Raw genomic sequence first — 25,222 nt, forward strand, 5'->3', positions numbered from 1 at the left:
ATGCATTTCCTGGAAAAAGACACTGGAGGGAATCGTAAGGAAATTGTCAGTCCTCCAGCACACATATACTTTGGACATATGGACATAATACTTTCTTGTTATGCTTCACAAAATGTAACATTTGTTATGAGAGATTTATTTGATTATTTTCATGATCATCATCAGCGATAATCCTTCCAGCTACATGATCTGCGTTAGAAATCAGTGTATGTAATTGATAATTAATTGTATTGCTCATATTATAATAACATCACTAATGGTGTAGTGGTACACTTACCTGACCTGTGTAGTATATATATATATATATATATATATATATATATATATAGCCTTTGTTTAATTATACATATGTGTATACACACAAATATGTCACTTTTATTGTATTCCATCTCATTTAACTAGGATGTAATCTAATGGGGGAGTCCAACGAGTGTGGCCAAGTTGATAAGAGGGCGTAACTGAAGCCTGTTATTTTCAGATGGCCCTGGTAGCAGTGTTGAGGCCCGCCTTGGTTGCTGTTGTTGTCATAAACATCATCACCCAAAAATGGGTGGATTTTAAGGCTTAACTCATATTCCGCAAACGAAATATTAATCAGAATCCTGTGTTTCGGCTAGTGGGCCTGCATAGAACATATTCTTGTAAATAAAATGTTTGGGTTGACTTCCCCTTTAAGGTATGTGTTTCAATTCCTTTATTGTACTCAATTACACTTGCAACTGGCATGTTGAAAAAAAAACAAAAATGCTTGGCCATAATGACTGAAAGAAACCAAACAAGAGACTCATTTTAAAGTTGCATCATAAGGTGAAATAGACCTTTGAGTGTCTGTATTGATTTTTTTTTTCATTCAGAGTGTTCCAATGTGTAGGCTACATCAATTGGCAAGGCACAATTTTGATCTCGGGTTCATTCATATCTTCTGACAATTAGATGTCAGTTTCTATTCTGTGTAAAGTTGACAAATACTGGGTATTCTTTTTCAGACACCCCTTGGAAAAACGATTTAGATTCCTTGCATAAGTCCCACAGCCAACAAATAAAGCAGGGGTCATCCAATCCTCGGTTTATTTACTCTCTCTCTTTATTCAGATTTTGTTTGGTGGAGCTGAGTATGTTGAATGTCTGACAGTGTTAGGAGTCTCTTGGACAGTCCGCTCCGTGATTTAAACATGGAAACAATAGGCTTCGTCTCAGTGGCTATAACTTTGTTTTACATGTTACTTGGCGAGAGGATGGTCAATGTCAGGTGAGCAGCATTCACTTTTGATAATATTACCTACTTTACTTTTAGATTTTTCTACACTTCTTGCACCATCTGTTTCGCAAATATTGCAGGAAAATGTACCTTGCGTCTCGAGAACCTGTCAAGAATCACCTCCCCAATTGTGTACTGCTGAAGAATCTAAGTAAGATCATGTAAAGTTAAACATCTGTGTATCCTTAAAGCGTGCCATTGAACTTTTTTTTTTCAGATAATGGATCAGAGGATATAACCATCTTTGGGGATGGATTTGCTTTTATCAGCACTGTAAGTTTAACTGATCCATTATTCACCTTGTTGTCTTTCGTTTTTTTTTTATCCCAACTCTTATTTCTAAAGATTGAACAGTATAGACTGTTACAAAGAAATGAAAGAGAATTTTTGTATGTATTTTCTGCCTGTGGAAAGCAAACTGATCATGGTTGATGACCAAGATAAATTCTATATGGTTGGACCCAGTCTTAGAAAGATCCTGGTCAGTGGACCACACAGGGTGATGAAAAAAAGCATACATAATTTTCAGTTGCACTTAATAATCAAGTGATATGTTAATTTAATACATTTCAGTAATATGTGACTAATGTACATGTTTAAATTAAGTAAATCCAAATGATTTTTTTTTCCGTGTAGTGGTTTTCACGATCACCACAAGTGGGACATCGACTCCCTCTAGTGGTATGCAAAATAATGACTGCATTAAATGTTCAAACTGAGCAAACTGTTACAATGGCTTGATTTAAATCGTCCAATTGTAGTAAAAGTAGATTTGTTAGGTACTGTTTAACTACATTTACTTTTCAAGGACAATACATCGGCATTCATTTTATTAGACCTGTTTGTCATCAAGCATTAGTTTTTTTTAGTTAACTTCTGTGTACAATACATAATTATTTAAGTGCAAAGTTAATGTTAAAACTGTGCATAATGTTAACGTGACTTACTATCATCTTAAATATAACTTTTAAGAATAAAGTACATCTGCCTTGTTTTTAAATGAATACTTGGACCTAGTATGCTACTGTTTTTTTTTTTTTTTTTTTTTTTTTTTCAATCTTAGCCATTGCGGTGGTATGTGAAGTATTTTTAGGTGGTATTAATTATAATGCAAAGAGGATCTACAAATCCAAGTTCTCAGTCGCAGACTAACTGGATGGCCTTGACCCAATCCCACCGAATGCAGAAGAACTCCAGATTGGACGCAGTCATGATGTACTGCCAGTCCTTGTCCTTATTTGAACCATTCCTGATGCCAAGTCGAGTTGATATCAGAGCAGTTGCCTGTTGACATCAAGTCACTTTCCTGTAATGTATCCTAAAGTGACATCTGACCCCTAAATCATTAAAGGGGATTAGGGAAACGTGGCTAGTTTGCAGTAGAAAGATTCTCCCGTAAAGGAAAGTGCAGAACTCAAATTAATAGCCAGAAGTTATTGATTGGATACACTGTGACAATTTTGCTCAGTTGAGGTAACGGCAACAGTTGCTCACCAAGCTCCTATAACCAGAGAGTATCTCAAGGAAAAAGATAAAAACATTTAAACATCTTAACTGTTTTTTTCTTAATGACACACCTGACAAGCTCTAAATGTGTGTATTCTTCAGTTGACTAACACAGCACACCACACACAACAATAACCACGTCTACGTAAGACTACGACCTACCAGTATCCCCTACAAAGAAATTAATCAGAATCCAACAATCTTCCATCATGCTGATATCTTCAATATTTATAGGGTTTAAAGTATCCTGGGGTGCCATACTCTGATGCTCCTGGTAAGATCTTCCTTCTCAATTTGAAAGCGTCTGACATGGAACCAGTGGAGCTGCCCATATTAAGGAGCTTCGACCTGGAGACGTTCAACCCTCACGGCATCAGTGTCTACACAGAGCCAACCAGTATGACCACTTCTGATTTCAAATGCATTCATTGCCTTTTTGCAAAACCGTGATGTCATTATTTGTCGACACAACAACATGGGATTTTTTTTCTACTTCACATACAAGCTATGTTGGGCAAACCTATTCGGACACAGTTTGCTAATGGATATGTCAATGGAAAATATTCTTACAAACTCTATAAAACAAATGAAGAGCTTTTAAGTATTAAATTGACCGTTTAGCATATCTTCATATCTGTAGACGACTGTGTTGTTGTTAATTCCTTTCCTCCTCATGATTTTCAGATGGCACAGTGTACTTGTTTGTTGTGAATCATCCTCACCACAAAAGCCAAATCGAGTTGTTTGAATTTGTTGAGAGTGGATTCTCCCTGTTGCATTTGAAGACCTTCCAACATAGACTTCTTAACAAGTATTTTAAGGCTACCTTTCATTTTTATAATAACTTTACAAAATTCAATCATGTTCTTTAAATCACTTTGAGTCAGTAACTTTTTTTCTCGTTTTTTCCTCCCCTTTAGTGTGAATGATATTGTGGCTTTGGGAGTGGATCGATTCTATGCCACCAATGATCATTATTTTTCAGATGGACTGCTGAAAAGTATTGTGGAGCCTCTCCTGGGTCTACCTTTAACTAACGTTGTTTATTACAGTACAGAGATGGTCAAAGTGGTCTCGGAGGGGTATTACTTTGCAAATGGTATCAACATCTCACCTGACAAAAGGTTGGTGAGTTCTTTAGGAGTTGTATGATTGAAAAATATCTACATACTTTTTTTTAATGTATTTTATAGGCATGTATATGTGGCTGATATATTTGCCCATAATGTGCATGTGTTGGAGCGGAATGATGACAATGCATTGGCCTTTGTCAAGGTAAATTAAAATAAAAAATTGATAGTATGCATGTATCTTGAGTGATTAATGTCACATAGAAGCAAATGCCTTGTGATTTCGAAAAAAATCAATAATATATAATAAAAATATTTGTTTCCAGACCGTTGCTTTGGGCACAATCTGCGACAACATCGAAGTCGATCCGAAAACAGGTGACCTGTGGTTAGGCTGTCACATCAACCTACAAAGAATTTTCCACTTTGACCCCAAAAATCCACCTGGATCAGAGGTTTGCCTCCACACAATTTTGTAAACTCACTGCAATTGTGACATAGTCATCCAAACCCAATTTCATTGTACTTCCCACGGTACTGCGTCCTCCAGGTCATCCGCATCCAGAACATTCTCTCAGATGAGCCAGTGGTGACGCAAGTGTATGCCGATGATGGTCACGTGATTATGGGCTCGTCTGTCGCTACGATCTATGGCGGGAAACTGCTCATTGGATCAGTGTTTCATAAGGCTTTATGTTGTGATTTAGATTAGGGAAGAGAATGTCATTCAAGTGGGGAAAAAAGGAGACTGGAAAAATAATTTAAAAAGAAATGCAAATTTGAAAAATTTTATTTCAATTTAAGTGTACCTGTAAATAGATATAATGTAGACTAGCCTGGGATGTAAACACACAATTTGGAGCAAATGAAGACAAAACAAATAAATTACAGAAACACGTAAATAAAGTCCTGAGTATCACTTGGCAATGAAATGTTACAAAAGATTTGGCAGGTTTATCATATGAATACCAATGGACATCAATGTGAGCTTGACAAATTTCAGCCCTGACCTCAACTCCTTCAAGCACTGTTGAGATGAACCACAGCAGAGAAAACCATCAATTGCATATTGTCACTGTTATAATATCAATACTTTTGTCCATAGAGTGCATTATTTCTCCAAACCATGCCAGACAGTTCATGGTGTTATTCTAAATGTTATCCCTTATCATCCGGATTAAGTAATACAGCTTCCTCTGCTACTTTAGAAATTGTAAACCGAGTTCCAGCATCAGTTGGCTGTGCAATTTGTTCCTGTGTGCTTTCTGGGTCCGGCACAGTAAATAAAATGCCATCGCTTGGTGAATCGTTCGTCCCGTTGACGTCGTTAAGTGTCTCATCGGTTCTCGTACACTCCGCTGGTTCTGCTGTCGTAGAATTTTCTTGGGGAAGAATCTGACTCTCTTTGCCTTGGCATTCGTCATCCTTTGGGTTCATAAACACTTCACTGATGCTCATCAGACGTCTGTGCCGTGGCGAGTGATCCAGCATCTCGATGTTGGTCGCCACAATGTCACTGCAGCTCTTGGAGCGATTGAAAACGTCAATGGAACTTGGTTTTGCGGTCATTCCGATCTCTTTGATGACAGTGCTGTAGTCTTCCTCTTTGTCCGATAAGAAGCTAAAAATATCGATGACGATCGGCCTTTTCGTGTCCAACTTAGGCGTGTCTTCTTCAGCGCTTGGTTCGTCATCTTGAAAGGGTCGGCGTTTGTGTCGCCTTTTCTTAAACACCTTGTGAGCCTCCACGACCATGTTTACATTCCAGCTGAAGAACAGAGACAGCCACGCCAGGCCCATGTAGATCCATATCTCCACAAAAACTCTGTATAGCTTCAGGTATTCAATATTTGGATTCACACCTGAAATACATGTACATGTGGAGAATCCAAGTATGAAATTGCTCAACGTACAACAGAGAGGAATTAATGAGGATCTGAAGTCAACCTGCCACGTAATCTCCAAAACCAACAGTTGTGAGGGTGATGAAAGAAAAGTAGAGGCCTTCCAAGTAGCTCCATTTTTCCAGGGACATGAAGACAAGCGGCGGGATCACCAGATGCACGAAGAGCCCCCATAACAGGAATATCGCTGTGCAGATAAGCTGAACACGTTTCTGATAAGGGGGAAAAAAATTAAGTAACTTTATGTGGTTTCAAAACTTTATGACACATAATCTCCAAATCCAAGCACGAGTGTTAAGTCTTACCACTGGCACGTTTTTGCGGATGAGGATCTGGGACAGACGTTTTGCCCGGTCTCCAAAGAATGAACCCAACTTACTTAACCATACCAGACACAGCGGGATGCCGCACAGACCATACAGGATGCAGAAGATTCGACCTCCATTGGTCTTTGGGGCGACATTGCCATAACCTATAGAATACAGTAACAACAAAAATGCAGTTTTTTTGTGGAGGATATGGAGGGAATTCAACTCTCCATTTTTTTGTAGAATAAATAATTTCCGCATCATGTAGGTTCTTTTAAATACAAACTAAATAATAACCAGTGAAATATTGTAGAGCAGGAAAGTGCTCAAGTGGTTAGAACTGATCAAGTGTCATTACTTGTAATCAAAATTAAGGCAGAGTGAAGTTTTTATATTTTACAGTGATTAGCTTGTTTTCACTTGTGTGACATCTTTTGAAAATGAATGTGTGAGGCTTATCTGTTAGATTAATCACTTCATTTGATTTTATGTCTTCACATTTCATCATTCAAAACTGAGTATTTTACAATTTTTATATATTTTATTAAAGGGACAGTGTGTCAAATCTAGTGCCATCTAGTGGTGAACTATTGGAACAAAGTTCAATGTGCATGCGTTTTGAAGCTTGCGCACTACAGTGCCTCATAGAGACCACACTTGGCAAGCCTACCACCAATTTTTTCAGCAGAGGTGCAAAAATCACAAACGATTTCTAGTACTCCCTCAAGTAGCAAAGTAAGTATAATGCATTTGCTATGTATGTTGCAGCCATTGATCCTGCAAATTTGTTATTGGGTGATTATCTCCTTCGGGTTTCCGCGGCAAAAAGACACTCTGTGAATGTACACAGTGCCTATTGCAGTAGGTTTTGTGATGTTCACACAGCATGTTACTACCTACTGTATTGGATGGTATATTTAGCCCGAACATAGTTTTGCACCCACGTCCGACAAGACAACTGCTTTCCGTGTTGGTGTAAAGAATCTCACTTCCATATGAAACTATATAATTTGCCAAGTTAGCTCAGTCTGAATTCCTACTTACTTTTAATGCTTTATTGTAATATAGTTGCATGTGAATAACTTTAACTAAAAATAAGTATTCTAAGTGGTGTGAATACAAAATATTTTTTCTCAATGTAATGACAATTTCAAGTGCGTGGCCATTTTAAGAAATAAACACACATACCTATCGTTGTGACAACAGTCGCTGCAAAGATAACAGAGTTACCCCAGTCCCACATGTTGTGATGTTTGTCCCCAGTGATGATCACACCTTGACCTGCAGCCTCTGACACTACCTGGAAGGTGTTACAAGGAATACACTTATTGACATCATGAATTCATTCATTCATTTTCTACAGGTATAATGCTTGACCTTGTTACACCCTGAACTGGTTGTCAGCAGGGTACATAGAAGGAAATAAAACGTTTATAAAAAAAAACATTGGCACCAATAGACAATTTGGAGCAAGCAGAAATCTGGAGTCGCAAGAACGATGAGTATGACGTAGATTTTAACCCTAAATCTAAGAAATGCTTTAGTCACTGTTAGAAAGGTTCCGAAGTTGAGTGTCGTCATTGTTTGTGTGCTTGTTGAATGACTGGAGTTGCGTCGGTGCCGAGCTCTCGCGAGAAGCGCCCGCATACGGGTTACTGGCAAATGCCTGTAGCGCAGCAATTGTCAGCCGACCACCACTAGTATGTGACGTGTTCGATGCCTCAGTGTCTGTGTGCGTTCCTGACCGCAAGTGAGTACATCGGTGTATTTATTTGTTTACAGCGTTCATTCATCGCGCCGCTGTGCATCGTCTTGTCTACTCCCGTCTAGTCTGTATGTCGTTGTGCGCCGCCGCCATGTTTCTGGCCATGCGCCGTCGCCGAGCTGCCTTTGAAGTTCGCCGCGTCATTGAATATGTGCCTTTCGCTCGGTGTGTGAATGCCTAAATGTTCCCCGCGGTGTGCTAGTCATATAAAGGGAGGTTGTGCTCCACTAAAGCGCGCCCCTTTGTATTGTTTTATATAGTTTATGCACCTAGGTGCGTCAGGTCTGCTGCAACCTAGGTAGTACGTCGGCTGTAACCTAGGTAGTACGCAATCCCTATGGCCGCCGCCATTGTGCGCCGTCCACGGCCGTAGTTGGCAACTGTTTGATGCAGTTGATGTCTCATTTGAGCTTATGTAATTGCGCATGCAAATACAGTTTATAGCTGCTGTTTGTTGAGTTGAGCTATATATTTATGTGATGTTTCTTCTGTTACAGAACCACACACACACACACACATACACGTGACCACTGCTTGGCACACACGTGCTCACTGTCTGCCACCCGCTCATTGCTTCATGAGCTCACTGCCACAAGCTCACATGCATCCTGCATGCCTGAGCCCATCACCTCATTCCCATCTGTGCCTATGTTTTGTCCGCCTGTTGCCTGTGCTGTTACATGTTATGTGAAGATACACTATTAAAGCTGCCAACCCACATCTTGGACTCATCCTTGTGTTCTGACCGACACCCAGGGGTGAAAAGAGCATACCCCCATTGAACCAAATCACCTATACAGTCCACCCCCTAGGCTCTCCAACATTGTGGTCCTTCGAGCCGGATGCTCTCTTTACCCTTGATCAACATGGAGTTCGAAGATTGTGGAGCACGACCGACGCGTCAGACACGCCCCCCCACCCACTTAGACAACTACCATGTCCAATATTTTGGGCACAGGCAGCGAGACAGGCATGGGCACGAAGAGGAGTGGCCATCTCACGAAGAAGGAGCAGCCAAGATGACACCCCCTCACTTCTCCCCCACTCCCTATACGGATCACCACAGGCGGGATGCTGACCTCCATGAGGCGGACCTGTACCACCCAGTGCAGAGGATATACAGTCCGGATTCCCAGCTAGCCCACCTGCAGCGTCCAGAGGGAGATCCCAGGGAGGAAGTCCGAGAGCCACACTCCCCCTATCCGGTGCTGCACAAACGCGCCTTGAGAGATGGCACACAGGACATCCATAAAGAGAAGGTCGTGCTACATCAACCACAGCAAGCCCTTCATTCCGACGTAGCTGCACTCCAAGAAGTTCAGGCTGAAATGAGGAGGCTCACCAACACAGTACTCAGTCTTCAACAAGCTATGTCACACTCTGTCAGCAGTCATGACCTCCGTCCCCTCCACTCGGTAGATGAAGATGAAGAGGACTGGCCTGACCCCCCGCCATGGCCTGACACAGCAGACTGTGACAACCCGCCGACTCCAACGATGACTGAGCAAATAGAAGAGCTGATTTCAGAGTTACATCGGATGAAGAGACAAGCCTCTAGCCACTGCGAAGTATCGCCAGTCAAGGTCAGCAGTCAGCCGTTGCGCCGCCAATCCCAGCAGTTGAGCGCGCAGCCCGGCCACCCTCATCTAGCTTCCTCTTCCACTGCGTCACAGCACTACAAGTGGAGTCATAGATTCTCACCAAAGCATCCAGCTGCTACGGCGCCACCGCCACAACTCCAGCACCAGCCTGCGTACAAACCCTCACCGTTTAGGGCTACACCTTATGCCGCAGCTTATGCACCTCAGCAGCCTCCAAACCTCCACCCGCCTGCGCACTCACAGCATCTACCTCCTAGATGTCCATCCTATGCTGCGACCTGTACTCCTCAACAGTCAACGCACTTGCCAGCACCCACACAGCAAAGCTACGGGACGCCAGGACCAGGCTGGGAGACTCCAGCTCCACGGCACCAGGATCCACCCGCCACCACTGAACAGAGCTACAAAGGGCCACGCCCCTCCATACCCTACTTCAGCCACCGTGATCCATGTGAGTTTGCACGCTTGAAGATGGCTTTGGAGAACCTCTTACCAGTGGGAGGGACAGAGCTCTTCAATTACCAAATCCTGGTTGATCATCTGAAATTAGAAGAGGCCAAGTTGATTGCAGATTCCAACATCAACTCACCTACGCCTTACACAGACACCATGTTAGCCCTCAACGAGAAGTTTGGTCAGCCCCACCAAATAGCCCTCAAGAAAATTGCAAGTGTCCTCGACTCACCCGATGTTCGTCGCGGCGACACCGCAGCCTTTGAACGGTTCGCCCTTCATGTCCAAGCATTGGTCGGTCTCCTGAGGACATTGGGCACCGCCGGCGACGTCGAACTCCGCTGTGCCTCTCATGTGGTGAGACTGCTCAGCAAACTACCCCCAGAGCAGCGAGCAGACTTCCGTCGGTCCACCTTCCGACAAGCAGGCAACATTCCCACTCTGCTTGACCTGGCCCAGTGGCTCAAATATGAATCGTGGTGTCTGGACTTCGATGAGCCAACAGCATCCAAAGGGGAAAAGGAGAAGCAAGCATCCAAGTTCGAGTGCCGCCAAAGACAGCGAACTGTTGCCGTTCTCCACGGCGCCAAGAGCACAGAGAACAGCGCACCGGTGAAGGACTCACCGAGGAAGAAGGGGAGGCCCAAGCCCTACTGCCCTTTCTGCGAGAATGAAGAGCATTTTCTTAGTCAGTGCGCCAAAGTAACCAAGCTGAGCAGAGAAGAACTCACAGATTGGATAAAGAACAACAAGAGGTGCTGGCGCTGTGCAAGGCATCACCAAGCAGCCCAGTGTGATCTGAAGAAGCCCTGCAGCCTGTGTCAAGGAAAGCATCTACAGGTCCTTCATGAAGTCAACGACAGACAACACAGACCTTCGAACAGCGATACCAGTCAGCAAGTGAGCCCCACTACTGAAGTCCTGTACCTCGACCGCCCCCGAGAGGGAAACAGGGTCTTACTGAAGGTCGCTCATGTGCTTCTTCATCACGGCAACCGCACCATAACTACCTATGCCATCCTGGACGACGGGTCAGAGAGGACAATGCTCCTGTCAGCAGCTGCCCGGGACCTGGGCATACAAGGCACGAGGGAGGACCTCCCACTGCGAACCATTCGACAGGATGTTCAGACTCTCCGTGGCTCGACGGTGTCTTTCCGCATCTCTCCCGCTGCTGACCCCAAGACCAGTTTCAAAGTCTCCAAAGCCTTCACTGCAATGCGCCTTGGTCTGGCAGACCAGTCCTACCCGATGGATCGACTCCAACGGAGGTACCCTCATTTGGTTGGGTTACCCATTAAGCCCTTTCACAATGCCAGGCCACTGCTGCTTATTGGGTCCGACCACCCACACCTGATTACCGCTGTCGAGCCAATCAGACGGGGCACTCCAGGCGGACCAGTAGCTCTCCGTACCAGATTAGGCTGGGTCCTCCAGGGTCCAGCGAAGGTCATCCAGGACCCCTTACGTCCACAAGAGTGTTTGTTGACATCAGTATCCCCAGTCGATACAGAACTGTTTAGACACGTCGAAAGACTCTGGCAACTCGACACTCTTCCCTACAGAAGCGAGAAGATCGTGACGAGGTCAAAGCAGGATCAAGCAGCCGTGGCCCTGCTCGAAGAAAAGACCATCCGCTTAGAGGTGCACGGGATCCTTCGCTATGCCACCCCCCTTCTGCGTAAACGAGACATGCCTATTCTCCGCGCCCCGAAAGAAGCCGTCATCCCGAGTCTGCGGAGCACAGAACGTCGACTGGCTAAAGACCCAGAGCGTGCCAAGGTCTATGGCCTCGAGATCCAGAAGCTGGTGGATGCAGGCTCCGTCTCCAAGTTAAGCCATCAAGAAGTTAACCAAGAGGGAGAAGAGTGGTATATTCCGCACCACATGGTGAGCCATCGCGGCAGGAACAGAATCGTCTTCAACTGCTCTTATCAGTATAGAGGCCAGAGCCTGAACGGTTCACTGCTGCCTGGACCCACTCTCGGGGCATCGCTTTTGGGAGTGCTGCTGCGCTTCAGGGAACACGCTGTCGCCCTTACTGCAGACATTAAGGGGATGTTCCATCAAGTCCGCCTACTCCCTGCTGACCGTTCCCTTCTTCGGTTCGTCTGGCGTGACATGACCAAAGGTGACCCTCCAGAAGTGTACGAGTGGCAAGTTCTTCCCTTTGGCACCACTTGTAGCCCCTGCTGCGCTACGTTCGCCCTGCAACGCCATGTAGCCGAACATAGCCAACCAGAAGATGACGTGAGGTTCTCCATTGAGAGATGTTTTTATGTGGACAACCTCCTGCAGAGTCTTCCTACGCCTCAGGAAGCCAGTCGTCTGGTGGACAGACTCCGGACGCTCCTAGCTGCTGGCGGATTCGACCTACGGCAGTGGGCAAGTAACATGCCGAGCATTGTCGAACACCTACCCAAGCAGGCAAGATCAGACAGCTTTGAGCTCCATCTTCCCCACGACCAGGCAGACTCCCCTGAATCCACGCTAGGACTCAGCTGGCACTGTCATACGGACACTATGAGTTACCAACACCGACATATCGAATATGGCGCGCCAACGCTGCGGAACATCTACCGCGTCTTAGCCAGTCAGTACGACCCCTTAGGGTTCCTGATCCCATACACCACTCGAGCCAAGATGCTTGTCCGACGCCTCTGGGAGAAGCACAGAGGCTGGGATGATCCTCTCCTCCCCCAAGATCTCCTACAAGCATGGAACAGCTGGGAAGAAGAGTTAGGGTTCCTCCCTCAAGTCACCCTACCAAGAGCCTACCTACCTGCCGAGGTAGATTCGTCAAGTGTCACCCATGAAGTTCACGTGTTCTCGGATGCTTCCGAACAAGCATACGGATCAGTGGCATACCTGAGAACAAGCGACAAGCACGGGCAAGTCCACCTGTCTTTCCTTCTTGCACGTTCAAGAGTTGCACCCAAGCGTCTCCTCTCTATGCCCAGATTGGAGCTGTGCGGAGCTGTCACAGGAGCCCAACTAGCCAAGCTCGTCAGGAGGGAGCTCACGCTGAAGATTACCCAGACAATCCTGTGGACTGATTCCACCACGGTTCTGACATGGCTGCAGTCGGAGTCCTGCCGTTTCAAGGTCTTTGTTGGCACTAGAGTGGCAGAGATCCAGGAACTCACCAGCCCTGATGCCTGGCGATATGTAGACTCAGAGAGGAATCCTGCGGATGATATCACAAGGGGCAAGAAACTGCTAGACCTTGTGAAGCCCAACCGATGGAGTCAAGGACCTTCCTTCCTTCTCCAACCCCCAGAAGATTGGCCAGTCCGGCCTAAGCTTGATAAAGACGACGATACCTCAGAGCTAAGGAGGTCTGCCTTCTGTGGAGTCACGACAATCCCCGTCAGCACCGCAGATGCGACGAGATATGACACCTGGAAGGACTTGTTACTCGCTACAGTGCAGGAGCTGCAGGGGGCGGCAGATCAGAGCAGCGGTCATACTGCTGAAGATTACCGCAGGGCAGAGATCCTCATCCTCAAGCGATCCCAACGTGACAGCTTCCCAGACGAGCTGAGGCTCCTGAAGGCTGCCAAGCCTGTCTCATCCAGCAGCCGGCTACTCACCTTGTCTCCTGAGATGGATGAAGAGGAGGTCATTCGTGTTGGAGGTAGGCTTCGTCGCGCTGAAGATGTAGACCAGATAGCCGTTCATCCTATCGTGCTGGATCCCAGCCACCCCTCCACTAGACTCCTTATTCAAGACTTCGACAGCCGTCTGCATCACCCCGGACCAGAGAGAGTGTTCGCAGAGATACGGCGCTCCTACTGGATCCTGCGTGGCCGTGAAGCAGTACGCCGCTACCAACATACCTGCACAGAATGTCGACGCTGGAAGGCTAGACCTGCTGTCCCCAAGATGGCGGACCTGCCACCTGCTCGGCTACGCCTCTTCAAGCCAGCCTTCTTCTCCACTGGGATGGACTGTTTCGGGCCATTCCAGATCAAGGTGGGAAGACGCACGGAGAAGAGGTGGGGCATCATATTCAAGTGCCTCACCACCAGAGGCGTTCACTTAGACCTTCTGAACACGATCGACGCCGACTCGTTCCTGATGGCCCTCAGGCGGTTCATTGCACGCCGAGGGACACCCGCTGAGCTGTATTCGGACCAGGGAACCAACTTCCGAGGAGCAGAAAGAGAGCTGCGAGAGGCGTTCGCTACCCTGTCCCCAGATCTACAGCAACAGCTTGCCAAGCAGAAAATCAACTTCCACTTCAACCCCCCAGCTGCACCCCACTTCGGAGGGACGTGGGAAAGGGAGATACGTTCAGTGAAGGCAGCCCTGTACACCACGGTGGGAGCCCAGCCAGTCCCAGAGGAAGTACTAAGGACCGTACTGCTTGAAGTGGAAGGGATCCTCAATTCGAAGCCACTAGGATACGTCTCATCCAGCCTCAATGACCTCGATCCTGTGACACCCAACGTCCTGCTGATGGGGCGGCCGGATGGATCATTACCCCAGATTGTGTATCCAGAGACTGACCTGCTGAGCCGTCGCCACTGGAGACACTCCCAAGTTCTGGCGAACCACTTCTGGTCCAGCTTCCTGCGTAACTACCTACCGAACCTGCAGACACGACAGAAGTGGCAATCCACCAGAGCCGATATCATCAAGGGCGCTGTCGTGATGCTGGTGGACCCCCAGCTGCCAAGAGCGATGTGGCCCGTGGGCCATGTCACCCAAGTCCATCCCAGCGCCGATGGACACGTCCGCTCCGTTGATGTGCAGATCGGCGAGCGCAACTACACCAGACCAGTGGCCAGGTTGGTCGTTCTGCCAGCTCTCCCGGCTGGTGATGAGGACGTCGCTACAATCAAGACCAGCCTGCCGTGAGACATTCGAGACTCTATCACCTTTCTTAGGAGCGAATGTACTTCGTACATTCGGGGGCGGCTGTTAGAAAGGTTCCGAAGTTGAGTGTCGTCATTGTTTGTGTGCTTGTTGAATGACTGGAGTTGCGTCGGTGCCGAGCTCTCGCGAGAAGCGCCCGCATACGGGTTACTGGCAAATGCCTGTAGCGCAGCAATTGTCAGCCGACCACCACTAGTATGTGACGTGTTCGATGCCTCAGTGTCTGTGTGCGTTCCTGACCGCAAGTGAGTACATCGGTGTATTTATTTGTTTACAGCGTTCATTCATCGCGCCGCTGTGCATCGTCTTGTCTACTCCCGTCTAGTCTGTATGTCGTTGTGCGCCGCCGCCATGTTTCTGGCCATGCGCCGTCGCCGAGCTGCCTTTGAAGTTCGCCGCGTCATTGAATATGTGCCTTTCGCTCGGTGTGTGAATGCCTAAATGTTCCCCGCGGTGTGCTAGTCATATAAAGGGAGGTTGTGCTCCACTAAAGCGCGCCCCTTTGTATTGTTTTATATAGTTTATGCACCTAGGTGCGTCAGGTCTGCTGCAACCTAGGTAGTACGTCGGCTGTAACCTAGGTAGTACGCAATCCCTATGGCCGCCGCCATTGTGCGCCGTCCACGGCCGTAGTTGGCAACTGTTTGATGCAGTTGATGTCTCATTTGAGCTTATGTAATTGCGCATGCAAATACAGTTTATAGCTGCTGTTTGTTGAGTTGAGCTATATATTTATGTGATGTTTCTTCTGTTACAGAACCACACACACACACACACATACACGTGACCACTGCTTGGCACACACGTGCTCACTGTCTGCCACCCGCTCATTGCTTCATGAGCTCACTGCCACAAGCTCACATGCATCCTGCATGCCTGAGCCCATCACCTCATTCCCATCTGTGCCTATGTTTTGTCCGCCTGTTGCCTGTGCTGTTACATGTTATGTGAAGATACACTATTAAAGCTGCCAACCCACATCTTGGACTCATCCTTGTGTTCTGACCGACACCCAGGGGTGAAAAGAGCATACCCCCATTGAACCAAATCACCTATACAGTCCACCCCCTAGGCTCTCCAACAGTCACTATACTTTCACATACAAACACACATACAAACATCGATAATATTCAGGCTTGTAAAAAGTGACAGTATAAAAGAGTGACGTTCTACATCACTGCAGACCACAACAACAACGTTAATGTAATTATTTTCAGTTTGAACATCATCTTTGCAACAAGTCTTTGTTTGGATTCCATTACATGTGCTAGTTTGGTTGAATAAAATATAGTACAAGCGAATAAGAACGTTGATATAGTGAGTTACTCCAAACAAAAACACTATTTGAGCCATTGAAGACGAGACACACCTTGTGCCAACATTCCAATATTTGAATAAGACGTGTAAGTTCATGCTTGCCTGCATGTATAGCATTTTAAATATCCTCTCGCTTTTTCCTCCTCGATCAATAAGTCAAAAAGATTTTTTTTCTTGTGGATCAAACAGGAAGTACTGAGCATTTGAATGAGACGAACTTTGACGGAACGGACTGACTGAAATATTATAGTTCCACTCCCGCGTCAAATTTAGATGAACATGGGGTGAGTTTTTTATGTTTAATTCCAAATCAGTACTAACTAAATGTTGCCCTAATGTAAATGTATATGGTGGCTAAATACCTCAAGAATTTCATCCAGATCTTCTTTCCGAAGGCAGGGGTACTTCTTCAAAACCTGCTCTTTTTGAAGAAGATATTTGCTCCGAGCCAATTCCCAGTTTGGCTCCTCAAGAATTTGAAATATCGCAGCCCCGATAGACAAGTAAAAGATTATACAGGATGTTAAAAGGGGGCCCTGGTCAGCCATGTTCAATAATACTCATCTAAACGCGTCTCTCATTACCTTTTCAACGTTCTTCCTGCAAAAAAACTTCCTGACTCGCGTGCGTGCGCACGCACACGCCTCTGTTCAGTCACCTGAATTACGTAATTATCACCTGGTTGCTACAGCAGGTGAAAACGTTCAGCAGGGTGACAAAACAACAATACACTAAGTGTCTTTTTTATTGTGTGTTAAATTGTTAAGGTTGTAATAAAATATTGCAGAAAGAAATTTCCATGAGAAAACACGTTAAGCTCACACATCCCAAAAAGTTAAATGACAAATGTGAGATGTCAGGAAAACTTAAAATCTACATCAGCTTAGAAAGGTGAATTTAATTTTACCTCTAAACGCTTGATGAATTTAAATGCTCTGTGTATTTTTTTCCAATTTACTATATATGGAGCTGAAGAGGTGAAATGTATTGACCAGCATGATAGGCACGGTGGGTGACTTTAGAGGTCTTGGGTTCGAGTCTTGGCCCCTGGCACTCTTGTTTCTCACTGTTTTTGCGTGGGTTTCCTCCCATTTAAAAAATGCACGTTATTAGTTTAATTGAAGAATCTTTACATGGAGTATAGTACACTTCACTGTGTCAACCAAGTGAGTGACAGTTGCCCTTATCTTCATTTGTAGCAACCCAGAAGCAGAAACAGCACACACGGGGCTTGTGTAAAGCTTTAATCGAAGTAGGGTGGAGCCACACTGCAATGCATGATAATACTGTACATTACTGTACTGTACTTTGGGTAATGCACACTCAAGAAAGGTGACACTGGTCCTGCGACTGTGTGCTATTATAGTATTGTTCATATATATATATATGTATATATATATATATATATATATATATATATATATATATATATATATATATATATATATATATATATATATATATATATGTATGTATATATATTAGGCCTGTTGTCAAAATTTTATTTGACAATTTTTAACACATTTAAATATTTTAACTCAGTTAACTCAGTCGTATTTACTTAATAATTTGCATACTTTGCAAAGCCTGTACCATATTAGCTGTATATCTTTAGCATATCATCTCAGAACAAAACACCCTGCTCAAGTTACCACTGGGCCTTGAAAATCAACACTGCTAGAGTATGTTGCCTGTGGACAGAACTTAATGTACTGTATAGGTTTTGAGAATTGTTTCTAAGAACAATGCCTGTAAAGATGACTCAATTTACATTGTATTCAAGGATTGAAGAAAGTTATTAGAACAGTCTTTAAATTAAAATACACTTCATATTTGTTGATTTTACATTAATTCCAAGATATGTCTGTTACAAGCTTCACAAAAAATAGTGGGTGAAACATTTGATTAGTCACAATTCATTACAAATTGTATTTTTTTTAGAATAATTAATTGAAAAATGTAATCACTTTTCAGCGCTAATATTATATATATATATATATATACCACTCGAATCTGTCTTGTCTGGTGACATTGTTTTCAGGAATCTCTTCAACTGCGCATGCGCGCAACACCTCGCCCTCACCTGTGTTGCGGCTACATAATACGTGAGTGGTGAGTTGTGACTTTTTTGCAGCCCCCACAAGGCACTTAAATGGACAAAAACAGAACTACTGTTTATGAGTACGTAAATTACACTTCATAACTCCACCCTTGAGGTCGACCGTTTTGCTTCGTCATTGCAGCTGCGTCACCGCCTCCGTGGAAATCCGCCTGACTCCTCCTGGGGAGGGAAACACCGGAACTAATGGCTCCTCACTAAACATGGCGCCAACACATCATCCAAACATGTCGTCGCTCAGGTAAGGATTTTTTTTAATTATCATGCGCAGTCTACAGGTTAAAATGTTTTCAACTGAAATTTCTTTTCTCAGCTGTTGGAGGAGGTTCTCTCTATAAGCGCCAAGCACCGCCAATGTTTGTCTTGCTAGAGTGCTCACTAGATAAGACTCACATCAATAACATTATACGAATACTCTAATACCTATTTTCTGTTTCAGTTATCATTGTAATTATTTAAACCTTAACAACTTTGAAGAACGTTATTTTTTCAGTTGATGTAAGTATGCCAACAGTATAGTTACCAATTACTGCAATATGTTTTCCAAAACAATTTGTGTTTTGTATATGCTATATGAATCTATTCATAGATACTTTATTTTTTCTTATGTTTGCTGCCTGATATTTAATACTTTATCTAATGTACATTTTTCTAGGCATATACTGCTTGATTTTGTTTTCGCTCAGTTGACAGTCTTCTTTTTTGCTTTTTCATGTGGACACACTCTCTTGGACGTTGACATGAACATGTTGTGAGTATCCATAACCTTTTAACCTTGTAAATTATGATATGGTGTCATTTCCAATATCTAATCAGAATTTTGGTTGTGTATTGCAAATATGAAGTAATGGACCACAGGGTTACACGTAAGGACATTGTAGTTCTGTGCAACAGAGGCAGTGTGGCATTTCTTCACTTTTTGGAGTGGTGGGGTGGGGTCACCGAATCACCAGAGGCTTGTGCACGCAAACACATCTTTATCTTATGAGAACACATGCTCTCGAAATGCTTTGCAAGTTCTGTGTTAAGGTGTCCAGGAAATTGCGCGGGATTCCTTCACTCTTGCTGCAAGCCTTTTGTATTATTTTTATGTATTTGTCTTTATACTGAAAGACAACTGTTTCAGAGTTAATGAAGTCAAAATATTTGTCACACAGCTCTCTATAGACAGTTGTACATTTACACTTGCAGCAGTAAATAATGTAAATTAGCCATGCATCTTCTGTAGCGTTTGTCCTCAAACAAAACTTGCTGACTTTGAGTGAGAGCGAGGTACACCCTGGATTGGTCGCCAGTTTGTCACAGGGCTCACTGCTATACTTATTTACACAAACAACCATTCACACCCACCGTCACACCTTTGGGCAATTTAGAGTTTTCATCGAATCTCGAAGGTCTGTTTTTTTGACTTGTGACAAGCACCTGGAGAGTTTAAAGCCTGTACCTCAGATCTGTGAGGCAGATGTTCAAAACACCAGACCACCGTATTAATGGAGATTTTGATTACTAATTACGTAAATTATATTTTAATATTCCAAAATTGTGTGTCCAACTAGTATGAGCATTTCAGTGGTTGGATTAACAACGCCATGCGTTTGATAAATGTGTTCTTTTTTTTCTGCACTAGGTGGCAGCACACACAAGCAAAAGCAAGTAGAATCAAAACACAATGATGCACCCAGATGGCCAAAAATGGCTATCCCTGTTTGGCCAGTGCAATGTCTTTCTATGAGAGTTGTTCTTTTACATCCCAAGCAGATCAAACAATAACTGTGTATTTCACATGGTACTTTAGATTTTATTGTGATACATTTAGGATTGACCTCAATGCTTTAATGGAAGAATACTTACAGTAGTTTTTTTTATTTAAATTACTATTTATTTATTATTATATATTATTATGTATATTATTATAAGACTGTGGTGCACTTTATTTAAATTGAGTTAATTTGATGGCTGCCTGTAACTAACAGTACAGATTATTTCTGTTTAAAAAAATAGTGTTGATACAAGTTCATCAACACAAGCCAGACCAAAGATGTCTGCTTGTAGACTGGGGCAGCAACATTCCAGCTTTATGAATTCTTCATGATATAACAGTGCCTCGTGAATATTGATGTGTCATCGCCATCCCATTAGTGCTCCCGATAGCTCAGGGCGGGAGCACAAACAAAAACCACGGTGACCATGCTTCCGTGCGTGCGCTCGAGATTCATATTTTTTACAGCATTTTCCTGGCGGCGTGTAGTTTTACATAAGATGCGGGAGAGAACTACTCTATGATGTGTAACATGCACCCAGATGCAGTGCTGAAAGTCAGAGGGAGATGATTTGGGTGGATGCAGTATGGGACTTTATTATGTAATCATCGAGTGACTGAGCCAGAGAGGGATAAAGATGTTCCAAATAAACATAGTCCTCTCCCCACCCCCACCACTGTGCACTCTGCTGGAGCTGAATGATGCTCTGCATCATCATACATGAACAGTACATGTGCATGTTCTTTTTTTTGTTGTTGTTTTTCTGGGGCCGTGTCACTTTTTAAGGGTGTGGCTCGGCGTGTGAGTGGGAGCTCGTCAGTTAGCCTGTGGTTCCAGTCTCAGGGGATCTGTGAGGGCTGTGAGTGGCGCTCCTCCCCTCCTAGTTCTGTCTCCCGTTGCTCTCCTGGGTCCAGCACAACACCTGCCTCTTGCAATCGTGCACGACAGTCTCCTAAGCAACTGAGCTGCAGCACCACTCCTTCATATGCCCTTTGTTTTGCTCTCTCAGATCTGGACACATATAAGTGAGATGAACAGAACAAATAAACTAAGTACTGTCTTTCCCTCTGAATCGGGGCAGGATTTGTCGGGTCTCTTCCGGGAATGAATTAGTAAATATTTAACAGCACTTTGAACGCCCTGATGTGGCGTCACTTTGCTCTGTGACTAAAGTCTACAAGAAAAAAAGTGACTCTTGCTGTGCTGGGGATATAATTTTTTTTGCTTTCCCCAATTTGGACTCCTGGGATCAACAAAACCACCTATTTTCTGGTAAGATCTTTGTTTGAATAACTAACTGCTGAGCATACTACATGAACTTGTCTGTGAGACAAAGGTGATGGTGTCTGAGGGAATAATGAACCCCTTCACTGACCCCCTTCCCACCCGCCCGCTGCCTATCAGCCGTATGGCCCTAATGGGGTCAGGCAGATGGGTGGGCTCCATTAAGACGGCTTGAATGTGTGCACAGAAGTATGAATGTGTTTGTTTTTGAAATTCAGATTGATGGGACTCTACACTTCTTGTCGGTACTATGTGCAACTGCCTTTTTGTGCCATAATGATGAGATTGTCCACATGATTATGCTGATATTACCTTTGTGACTGTTGGTAAATCCTTTTAGTGTTTCAAGTCATGTTTGGTAAGTTAAACCTAAATATAAAAAGATGTCATGCGGCTTAAGCTTACTACCAGGCAGACGAAGCATGTGATTCATAGACAGTGAGCAAAGACAAAAAATGATAAGGACGCGCGTGGTAGTGGTACATATAAAAAGAAACATAAATCACATTGTGGCTACTCTGGCTTCCTCCCACATTCCAAAAACATCCATGGTAGGTGAACTTAAGGGTCTCAAAGCTGTGGCCACAGGGCCAGTTGCGGCCAACAAAATGATATTTTGTGGCCCCTATGTTTTTACCATGTTGTTGCCCTGAATGTTTTGTCTGCTCTGGCTCATGACGACTTTTTGCAAAGTGTAATTCTGCAGTGACACCAAGTGGAAGGAAAATATATCCTGTCACCCAGTCGCAATCATATATTTTTTTAAAACCTGCTGTGAAGAGAGAGGTTGGCGAGGAGCACAGCTAAATTTCACAAAAACAGCAGACGGATGATTTTGTGTTGAGCAAAGGCACATCCGGCGTGTCTTGAATACAAAGAGAAATTTGCTCAAAAAATCAGACGCCAGGAGTATGCAAATTACCAGTGAGATGAGACAAATGACCCGGCCGCCAATCTTGTTGACATTCAGAACACCCTTTAATGTCCTGAACATTTATTAATAAAGATTGAGAATATTGTATTCATTGTGCTTTTTAAATACTGTACTTAAACTTCTTTTTTTTGTGAAAAATGCAGCCCCACATTCCCAGATTCTATCTCCAGAGGAGCATGAGTTGAATTTGAGACCCCTTGTCCTAATGTGGGAATTTGAATTTTAGTTTTGACTCTCTATACGTGCCTTGCTGGCGACCAGTCCAGTGTGTGCCCAGCGTCTTGGTCGAAGGCTTCAGCATGCATAGAGTGATGGATAAATGCATTTAAAGATTAGTGAAGAATTGAATTTTGTCAAATGTTGATTTCGTTATGATATCCAGCACCAATATGAAGTAGCATCTATTAAGTTGGTGTGCACCTTGCATGTGTTGTCGAGGCGTGCTTTCTGGGTGCCGATTCGGGTCCAAGGGTGGAAGAGGCTCCGCCCCTTTACGAGCGTCGGACACCTCGAGCACAACAAAGCATGTGTGCCACCGCAATATTGTTCCTCATCTGAACGTGCCGAATAAGGAATTTCGTTCTCTTTTGACTTCTTCTTTGCTCTTCCTCATTGATGCGCAACCCACATTAGGTGAGTCCGAATGCACCGAGGAGGGTGATGTGAAGGATTTGTTGTTTATTTTGTTTTGCCGCACATTCGGCGCCATTTTCGTACTCGGATAGTTAAAATAGCCGCCGCACGGTGGTGCGACATAGACCGCTCAGACCTGCGCTTTATTTGCGCTAAAAGTTCAAAATGAAATCCGATCTATTTTGTTTGCGAGATTGCGTCCAAGCCTTAATATTGTCAACACTGTAGCAATCAATTGAATATTTTGCTCGAGTGAAATTATCACGATGGGGCACCTCACAAATGAAAAGTAGTCTACATGTGAGTTGAATGGGTAAACATATCTGTGAACGCATGTTTTCCCTCGCCTGTCATGTACATTTTTTTTTTAGAAATTAAATAATCGAAAGTAATACTTTAGGATTTGATCAATTAGAATAGGTAATTTCATGTTGATTTCCCCCCTCTCTGTTAAACTATTAACACGATTGTACCCAACGTGTTATTTGATGTCGGTTTTGCCCTTCTATATCCCATTCTTACATAACGCTTATTCCTCAACATACTTATTTGACGTGCAGTTGTTCTTCACGCTCTCTTAAAGATGCCTCTCTCTGCTATTGAATGAAATTTTCTGCTTGACTTGCGCTCACCCCGTGAAGGGAGGTGTGTTAAAATACCCACACTCATTTGGCGCAGAATATAAAAAAAGGTCACTAACACACATTAGCGACAGTCATGCTATAAACCTCATCTTCATTGATGCTTCTGTTGGATAAATATAGTCAGATTATCTTTCATGAAGCTGCAAATATCACGTGTGGATGATGAGGCAGAGGCAGTCAGGGTTCATGTGGTACACCCATTAGCAAGAGGAAACAGCCAGGTTAAGAAATGACAATAATGGCTCTCTATTACTTTGGGTCATCAATATGGTGCTGAATCAGCAGTGTTGAGAGCATCTAAGCGATGCTGAAGGAGGTTTGTGGCTCTGCTGTGTGAGAGTGAGGTTATTCAGGTCCCACAGGAGCTTGCGGCTGTTAATCCTCTTTTGGGAGTTATGATGCGTTAGGGCAGTTAGACTACTACTGTGTTGTGATAAACAAACCAACTCTACATTGTCAGTCGTTTCCTTGTGAATGGCTGAAGAATTTACTCACTTTTCAATAATGTGTTCTAGATGGATACTCTGCATCATGTGTTGCACTGGGTAAATGCTGCTGTTATGGTTCTTATTATACCATATTTAGTTGGCCCGATAAATGCAAATATCTGGAGAAAATGTCAACTGTTTGGAAGCCTTTTTCCTCAGTGTGCTCTCATGCCTCCATTCTCGCAACAGGCTTTGGCTGAGCTGATGTTGGAAAAGGTTTTGGAATCACTTACAGGGTGACTATACTAAATCAATCAGGCTGCCTCATTCATTTCCCATGGTGGTTCATGTTACACATCAGCAGCACTTACCGTCTGTGTGTATTGATTCATTGGGAACTGGGTTTGGATAAGTTAACACTGAAATAAACCTCAGTAACCGTGTACGCAACGTAAAAAAGGCACCATTGTCGTAGAATGACCTTGGAATACTGTCTCTGTTCACAGTTTTATTATACACTTAATTGAGTCTTTACACATTAATTACTCTGCAGAGGTTAGTACTGTATAGTTTCTTTTTGTTTTAGGATTGATAAAAATCATGACTAATAGCTGCTTCAGTTAGTCAATCCTCAAGTAGTAAGTATTGCTCATGTTGTTAGGCAGGTCTGTTTGCATTACGTGAACGTTAAGTCCAGTGAAAAATGGCACGTGTTGGCGTGTATGTCAGCATGTGTACTGTATGTGTTTACTGAGCAAGTATAATATCAGGGGCAACCATGTGGCATGAGGTCAGATATCCTGGCTTTTAGCTGAATTATACTGAATCTCTTTTTTAAAATTTTTTTTTTTTAGCCAGAAGGGTGGAGCCCCTTGTAATACCATGAATCAGCACAGCTGATTGTCTCTGTGTCTTCACCAGCTTGTCTCCATTGCACACACACAGACTCAAGCTGAATACCCATTATGGCTGTCAATGAGTCCAAGTGCATGGAGGCTAGGGTTAGAGTGATTGTCGGCTGGCCCAATCATCAGTGCAGATATCCCGCATTTTGCAAAATATTTGGATATGCCATTTAGTTTTTTTTTTAAATGAAGACCGATACAATATTTATTTAAAACTGTTATTTTCAGGGAACTATTAACATTTTCAGTTAGTCTATGATATGCTGCTGACCATGATTAGTCTCTGTACCCTTTGTTTTTAGTTTGAAATTAAACCAAAGTAATGTGAAAGTGACAAGTAACATTTCAGTCATTTTGAAATTTTGGTGAACTTAATTTCCTGTAGAAACGTTTTTAGTTTTCATTTAGCTTTTTAAGACATGTTGATGACCCTGGGAGCTGCAAGATTTTTG

At 43.8% G+C, this 25,222-nt stretch overlaps 4 protein-coding genes across 18 annotated transcripts in view; 3 read left to right on the plus strand and 1 right to left on the minus strand.

Moving 5' to 3' along the window:
• The first annotated feature begins 84 nt into the window (after positions 1 to 84).
• LOC148329356 (serum paraoxonase/arylesterase 2-like) lies at positions 85 to 5,140 on the plus strand. 4 transcript variants are annotated; one of them, XM_088306365.1, is made up of 10 exons: positions 85 to 676; positions 1,093 to 1,249; positions 1,339 to 1,409; positions 1,476 to 1,531; positions 2,999 to 3,161; positions 3,449 to 3,575; positions 3,685 to 3,888; positions 3,958 to 4,039; positions 4,161 to 4,289; positions 4,385 to 5,140. In XM_088306365.1, the coding sequence occupies exons 2-10, from the start codon at positions 1,122 to 1,124 to the stop codon at positions 4,544 to 4,546; spliced, it is 1,122 nt and encodes a 373-aa protein (XP_088162491.1). In that variant the 5' UTR covers positions 85 to 676; positions 1,093 to 1,121; the 3' UTR covers positions 4,547 to 5,140. The 4 variants fall into 4 exon arrangements, with proteins under 4 accessions (XP_088162491.1, XP_088162490.1, XP_088162492.1 ...); XM_088306364.1 differs by having other exon boundaries at positions 85 to 1,249; XM_088306366.1 differs by lacking the exon at positions 3,958 to 4,039 and having other exon boundaries at positions 85 to 1,249; positions 3,685 to 3,892.
• On the minus strand, positions 4,607 to 16,780 carry LOC148329357 (potassium channel subfamily K member 5-like). 2 transcript variants are annotated; one of them, XM_088306362.1, is made up of 6 exons: positions 16,648 to 16,780; positions 16,426 to 16,530; positions 7,235 to 7,346; positions 6,044 to 6,210; positions 5,782 to 5,950; positions 4,607 to 5,696 (listed from the first exon to the last, which is right to left on the minus strand). In XM_088306362.1, the coding sequence occupies exons 3-6, from the start codon at positions 7,287 to 7,289 to the stop codon at positions 4,993 to 4,995; spliced, it is 1,095 nt and encodes a 364-aa protein (XP_088162488.1). In that variant the 5' UTR covers positions 7,290 to 7,346; positions 16,426 to 16,530; positions 16,648 to 16,780; the 3' UTR covers positions 4,607 to 4,992. The 2 variants fall into 2 exon arrangements, with proteins under 2 accessions (XP_088162488.1, XP_088162487.1); XM_088306361.1 differs by lacking the exon at positions 16,648 to 16,780 and having other exon boundaries at positions 16,426 to 16,641.
• LOC148329358 (uncharacterized) lies at positions 7,601 to 15,726 on the plus strand. The gene is made up of 3 exons (XM_088305960.1): positions 7,601 to 7,796; positions 8,309 to 14,991; positions 15,504 to 15,726. The coding sequence occupies exon 2, from the start codon at positions 8,654 to 8,656 to the stop codon at positions 14,726 to 14,728; it is 6,075 nt and encodes a 2,024-aa protein (XP_088162086.1). The 5' UTR covers positions 7,601 to 7,796; positions 8,309 to 8,653; the 3' UTR covers positions 14,729 to 14,991; positions 15,504 to 15,726.
• Positions 16,781 to 20,876: 4,096 nt separating the features above from the next.
• Positions 20,877 to 25,222, plus strand: part of LOC148329359 (uncharacterized) — a 30,134-nt gene continuing 25,788 nt past the window's right edge. For 10 of the 11 annotated variants that reach the window (XM_088305863.1, XM_088305869.1, XM_088305871.1 and 7 more), the window contains exon 1: positions 22,638 to 22,793. The gene's annotated coding sequence lies outside the window, so the exon portion shown is untranslated. Of the gene's footprint in view, positions 21,215 to 22,637; positions 22,794 to 25,222 lie in introns of those variants that run through there. The other variant, XM_088305868.1, reaches the window with a different exon arrangement.

The sequence above is a fragment of the Idiotropiscis lumnitzeri genome, chromosome 10 (genome assembly GCF_059441095.1).
Source record: "Idiotropiscis lumnitzeri isolate Australia: NSW breed Sydney's pygmy pipehorse chromosome 10, RoL_Ilum_1.0, whole genome shotgun sequence".
Taxonomy (NCBI): Eukaryota; Metazoa; Chordata; class Actinopteri; order Syngnathiformes; family Syngnathidae; genus Idiotropiscis; species Idiotropiscis lumnitzeri.